The following is a 6,000-nucleotide window of genomic DNA, read 5'->3' as shown; positions in this document are numbered from 1 at the left end:
CCCCGAGAGCGCAGACCTGAACCTTTCTCGCTCAGCGGCCCTTGTGGCTGGCCGTGGTCGTATAGAGGGTAGTACTCTGTGCCGTGGCTGCGGCAACCTCAGCTCAAATCCAAGTCACGGCATCACTTTTCAGTGGCAGATCTCCTGACACGCGCCTAGTGGCTTAGCCTGATTGTGGCCATATGCAAAGAGAGCCAGCAGCTGGTCCCTAGTTTCCGCTTGGTGAAGGAAAGTCCATCAGCTAAATCCAACAGAAAAAAGAGTAAGAGGAATTTTTCTTGGGTGTCAACGTCCGGAAGCAATGTATGCCATCCTGGACATGTCTGTGTTTCAAATGTCTGGCCACTGCATGTTGAATGGGGTGACCAGACAGCAAATGTGAAAAATCAGGACAGGGGGTGCGGGGTAATAGGAGCCTATATAAGAAAAACACCCCAAAATTGGGACTGTCCCTATAAAAATTGGGACATCTGGTCACCCTAGCATTGAAAGGAAGGGTCTATGGGCCTGAGAAGCTGCAGCCCTTCAGAGGCGCTTCTAAAGCTAAAGGGGCCTTGGGTGAGTTTGTGATGGCGTGAGTTTGAGGCGTGTCTGAAGTGTGGCAGGGGGCAGGTAAAAAGAAACGGTTGTCAGAGGAAGAAGATGCTGAGCATCCCATCGGTGAGGGAAAGGCCCCAGACAGGTGTTGTGGGAGGAGCTGTGTAGCCCCCCCAAAGGCAGCCTGCTGAGGGGCTTTTTCCTGCAGCGGCTTGGGGTCTGGGGAGGGGAGGCATGACATGGTTTAGACTGGCCCAGGACTCCTCTGGGGGTGGGGGATGGGACTCGAGACTTCTCCGGGGGGTGAGGGTACGGGAATTCATGGCTCCAGCTGCAGGAGGGGGGGGTCTCGGGGCTCCGGCCGCTTGTGGGCAGAAGAGGCACAGCTGGCCTCCCCTAAGGGGGGGGGCTCCATCTGCTGTCCAGGGGCAACACCCACTTGCCCAGTCAGGCTTCCTCCCCCACAGATTATTATTAACACATAAAAATCTCTGTAACAGTGGGTATTTAAGGGTCTCGAGAGGTATGGATATGTGCGTAGATAATAATGTGGACTATGCTCTGAATCAGAAATATTAGTCACAAAGGGCCTATGGAACCGCCCCTGGTGGTTTCAAAGATGTCAGGCTTTGGATGGACAACTTTTACCCTGCTATGTTCCTCCTGCTGGGCTTATGTTTTTCTGACTGGTGCCTAAATACAGTATCCTGGCCCATAGTTGTGTATTATGGGTCCTGCTCTTGCAATCAGTCAGTAATGGCCCCTCACATCCACAGGGAGTCTTGTTGACTTCCATGGGACTCCAGGTGGCAGTATGAGACCACACTTACGAATCTCTTTGGCAGCAAATCAGTGGGGCTCTGCATGGGGGGTAAGACTCTGTGGTTGTAGATTCCTTTGCAGGAGTGGGGCCATATTTTTGTATTTCATCTCTCTCCTTCTTCATCACTTTTGATAAAGTACTTCAAACAGAAAGAATGAAATTAATATAAGTTTGGGGGGAGCGCAGCAGGAAGAAAAAACATAGCAGTCATTGACTTGGGATTTTTTTTAAATCTTTTATTAATTAGTTTTGCCAAACAGATAATGGACTCTGAAATTCATTTGCTAAAAAGTTTCAAAGTGAACGCCACACTTGCCTGACACAAAGTATGCCTCTGTGACAGCAGGTACCATCAGCTTATGGCAACCGTTGAAAATAACATTTTAATTTTGTATGCAACAATGTAAACTTCAAAAATAGTAAACTATAACTTTTTTTCCTTTTTACATAGCATGTGATCTATCACAGATAGAAATTTAATGGCGAACCTAAATCGCATAAGTAAACATCCTGGTGCTTACAAGTTTCATAAAAAGGTGTTACATTACATTTGATGTAAATATCGTACATTTCTTTTTAAAACTCCCAACTGTAGAGTAAAAGCAACTGGCAATTCACCTTGTTGGGCTCAAACTGTACATCATGAACCGTGTTTCTCTAGACCTGGCTGTCAGCTTCCTTGTTAATTTTATTTCAAGTAAAGTTTTCCTCTTACTCACACTAGTGTAAATCAAGAGTAACTCCACATGGGGGTAAAATCTGTGCAAGTGAGAAGAGAATCAGGTGCACAGGGCATGAACTTGCAGTCTCTGATCCCCCTAAATTCCCAATGAAGTCTAACTCACAGTGGGCACTTGTTGACTTCAATGGGAGTTTTAGGAGCACTGGGGCCCCCTATATTGTAAAATGGCAGAAGTTACTTGCAGAGTGATCTGGTTCTACACGGATAAAGACTAGGATACTGTAGAAGGCACTGTATTTCTCTTGCATGGTCTTAAACGTGGAGCGCAGTCATGTGCATTATAAGGAGACTGGGCTCTTGACTGCTTCTCCTGTATTACTTCAGTGCAAGCCTTTTAGCACTTTAACCTCACTCTTGTCCTGGCACAAAGTGCACTCATCTTCACGGAGCAGTTTCCTATTCTCCCTCTCTTTCCTCTCCCACCTTCCCCAAAAGATTTGCTTTTGGTTTTTTGAAAACTTTTAAAGTTACGAGTATAGCTCTGGTAGAAAATAAACATATGACGTAGCATAGCATCTGCTCATTTTAAATCACAGTGTGTGATGCGTCATTCAGTTTCTAATGTTCAAAATATCTGCCCTGCTTCTCATGAAAATTGATCTTTAAAATGATATAAGCAAAGATAATTTGACTATACATTACATTCACTGAAAAAGAGGAGAGAGGTTCTTCTTTTGATTTTTTTTTAAAGTGGTATTTCTAAGTGAAAGGTCTGATGTGAAAAAAGTGCAAGCAAATTGGACATGCCAAAACTTGATGCCTTAGACTGTATCATATCAAAACTGTACAGGTATGTACACTATACTGGACGTATGTGCTTCGCAAGAAAAGACCCTTGAATCATAACATACAATGTTAATCACAGAGTTTCAATAAAAATAACATTAATGAGCGAAGGATGACATGGAAGGGCGAGTTCTCCTGCTTTTGCTCTGCAATCCTGAAACAATGTCTCCGTTCCCCTCGGGGATCTCTTCCTTCTTCCGCACTTTGAGGCGGGTGAGGAGCTTCATTAACCAGACGTCCCATTCCTCTGGTAGAAGCAATAAGAGGAAGCCCAGGCCAATGATGACAATGGCAATTACACGGACACTGTTGAAGACAATTTCACTCGTGTAGTGATCAACAACTGTATGAAACATTGAACTGATATTATTAAAAGGGACACAGCATTGGGGCACATTTCACCCCACCCCCGCACCCCCACACATACACTCTGCAGTACATTGCTTGCAGAGAAGCAGCACAGGGCAGGCTTTTAATATAGGTGGGGTCTCGCTCGCTTAGAACGAGTGGACTTCTGGACATGAAACACTGGAGAACAAGCCTGTTAGCGACAGACTTGTGGGTCTAGAGCTTTCCCTGTTAGTTTAACCTGGGCATTCAGTGAGTCCAGATTACCAAGGGCAGAGAGCCGCCAGAATTTGCCTTAAATAGAGCCAGGGGTGCTGTGTGGCACTGCACTTCTCACCCTGCACACTAGCCAGTACTGACAGGCGGCTACTTAAAGGTATAGCAAGGCCTGCTGCCTATCCTTGCTTTACAAAGACTCCTGACACCACAGCTAAATGTGTGCATCTCGTTCACCTCCCTAACCTGGCTCTGCTGAGGGGAAAAATAAGCAAATAAATACATAAATAAATAAACCGTGTTCTTAACTCAGGTTAAAACAGCAATGAAGACATGGCAACTCAGCTTTGAATTTGGGTTAGCAGCTTGAGTTCAACCTATAGGGGAACCTGAGGAGGAACACAAGCTGCCATCCTGTGTGAAAAGCTGACTTGCTTTCACTGTCATTTTAACCTGAGTTAAGAACACACCTTTTTGGAGTGCAGATGTATCCTAAGAAGCTCTGGAGGTTCTTTTATCTGGATTATTCATTATAGCAAAGAGGTTAGGCTTTTACTTTTATTGTTTAAGTGTAAATAGCCTTACACTTGGATTAAATGGCAAAGGACATTGCATAACCAGTGTGTTCATTAGTTCCAAGCACAGCTATCAGAATAGTGTTTTTTTACTTCTGGGTTGTGACTCTCAAGATGGTGACTAGCAGGTGTCTGAGGTTCGGGGGAGGGGAGGTATGAGCCCGATCCTATTCCCTGTATTTCCGCCACTGAGGCAGATTTGTTTGGCCACTTGCGACCATCCTCCTCAGATCCTGGCTGTGACCCACAATCCTTTGTACTGATTCCTGAAGTGCCTTTTGGGAAGCAACACAGGAGGAAGCACAAAAGATGCTAGGGTAGAGCTGCACTGGACCAGCTGCTAGAGTGTGAATGTGCAGCCCTGGTAGACAAGATTTAGCAACCCTGACACACACAGATCTGCGCTGAACATGTAACAATATTTCACATTTACATAGCACCTTGCAGCAGACAATCTCAAAGTGGCGTACAAAGACAGGTAAGCATTAGCTCCATTAGAGAAATGAGAAAGCTGTGCCCCCCCCAGAGATCAAGTGACTTGCCCTAGGACACACAGTGAGTCAGTGTCTGAATTGAGAGTAGAACTCAAGGCTCTTAACTTGCAAGGCCCTCTGCTAACTGCTATATCACATTGTCGTATTATGAAATAAACTTTGCAGCACAACACATTGTAGTAAAGAGCTCTTGTAATTACAATACTATAATGTTGGAGTACATTGTTTTTTCACTGGAGAAAATCACGTCTTACTTTCCACTAGAAAGTTTTTGGCCTCAAATTTTATTTCCCTTAAAAGTTACTTTTACTTCTAAGTTTTAAATGCCAAAGCCTCTCATAGGTATTGCATTCCCAATCTCGCTTCAGAGTGCCTGCTGCATAGTGGTGGTGGATATGCATTCTTTTCCTCTTCCTGAGTATCTGCTGAAAGTGTTCTTGCAGAGGACCGGGGGCAGTTCTGCTGTGCAGGAGACTGCAGGGCAGTAATGAGCAGTCACTGCATTGGCACCTCACATCTTCTCTTCTCCCCTGCACAGCTGTGCATTGGGGAGAGGAGCTTTGTGCTTTAGCTGCCTCAAGCTATACACAAGCCTGTGGCTAAAATAGATAATAGGAGAGGGGAGCTAACCACACTTGGTGACTATATGGCCTCATGACTGCTGATGTTAAGCAAAGAAGTGATTCTGCATCACCTTGTGTGCTGAGACATGGGGAAGAGAATAAATGTATCTGAAAGGAGCCTATGTCCCCTACAGGCCCAGGGCCAGCTAAACAAGTGTATGTGAGAGACAGAGAGTGGGTGCATGCACAGAGTGAGGAGCTGGAGGACAACTGTGGTGCTCCCAACCACCCTCCCCACTATGAAGAGCCAAGAGGGGAGAGGCAACTGACAGGCACATTCTGTTTCCCCTAGATTCTGAATCAGAGAAGCTGCTGGAATGGTCTCCCTTTCCCTGGGACGGGTGTGGGAGTTAGTGTTTAGTTTTTCCTGTTTCCTTTTGTAACCCTGGCAATGGAGGGGAAACCTGCTGGCAGACACATTTTCCTGCAGAAGAAAGGAGGCAGAGGCCGACAGAGGATTCCCAGTTTAGACAATTCTTCTCCCATTACGTGCTGGTGTTGCATTGCCTAATGGAAGGGAGATTCAAAGCCCCATAAATAGAGCTGGTTGAAATTCTCCTCTTTAAACTTTTTTTGTTTTTTTTCCCCCAAAGCAAACATTTGCACAGGCGTTTTTTGTTTCGTTCAAAAATTTCAATATTTTTTTAAGAAGCCAAAAATAGTTTTGAGTTTTGGTAAAATTTTTTGTTATTTTGTTGAAAACTCAGAATTTTTTTCATTTCTTTAGACATTTTCCACAGAAAATACCATTTTCTGACCAGCTCTCCCCTTAACTCCCAGGCCAGGCACTAGTTTCTGTGGCTGCTCTTGCTTATCCCTTATCTCTCAGGAAAGTCTTGCTTGAGAGGGGCTATAG

The 6,000-nt window shown here is 45.0% G+C and overlaps 1 protein-coding gene across 4 annotated transcripts in view; it reads right to left on the bottom strand.

Moving 5' to 3' along the window:
- Window positions 1-1,747: 1,747 nt before the first annotated feature.
- Window positions 1,748-6,000, bottom strand: part of SLC35F3 (solute carrier family 35 member F3) — a 266,391-nt gene continuing 262,138 nt past the window's right edge. For 3 of the 4 annotated variants that reach the window (XM_005291203.5, XM_065589030.1, XM_005291204.5), the window contains one exon: window positions 1,748-3,231. In XM_005291203.5, coding sequence (XP_005291260.2) covers window positions 2,987-3,231 — 245 coding nt within the window. In that variant the 3' untranslated portion in view covers window positions 1,748-2,986. The remainder of the gene's footprint in view (window positions 3,232-6,000) is intronic. The other variant, XM_005291205.5, reaches the window with a different exon arrangement.

This window comes from Chrysemys picta, chromosome 3 (assembly GCF_011386835.1).
Source record: "Chrysemys picta bellii isolate R12L10 chromosome 3, ASM1138683v2, whole genome shotgun sequence".
Classification (NCBI taxonomy): Eukaryota; Metazoa; Chordata; order Testudines; family Emydidae; genus Chrysemys; species Chrysemys picta.
Note: the sequence above shows the minus strand (reverse complement) of the source record. Positions and strands in the feature narration are given on the sequence as shown.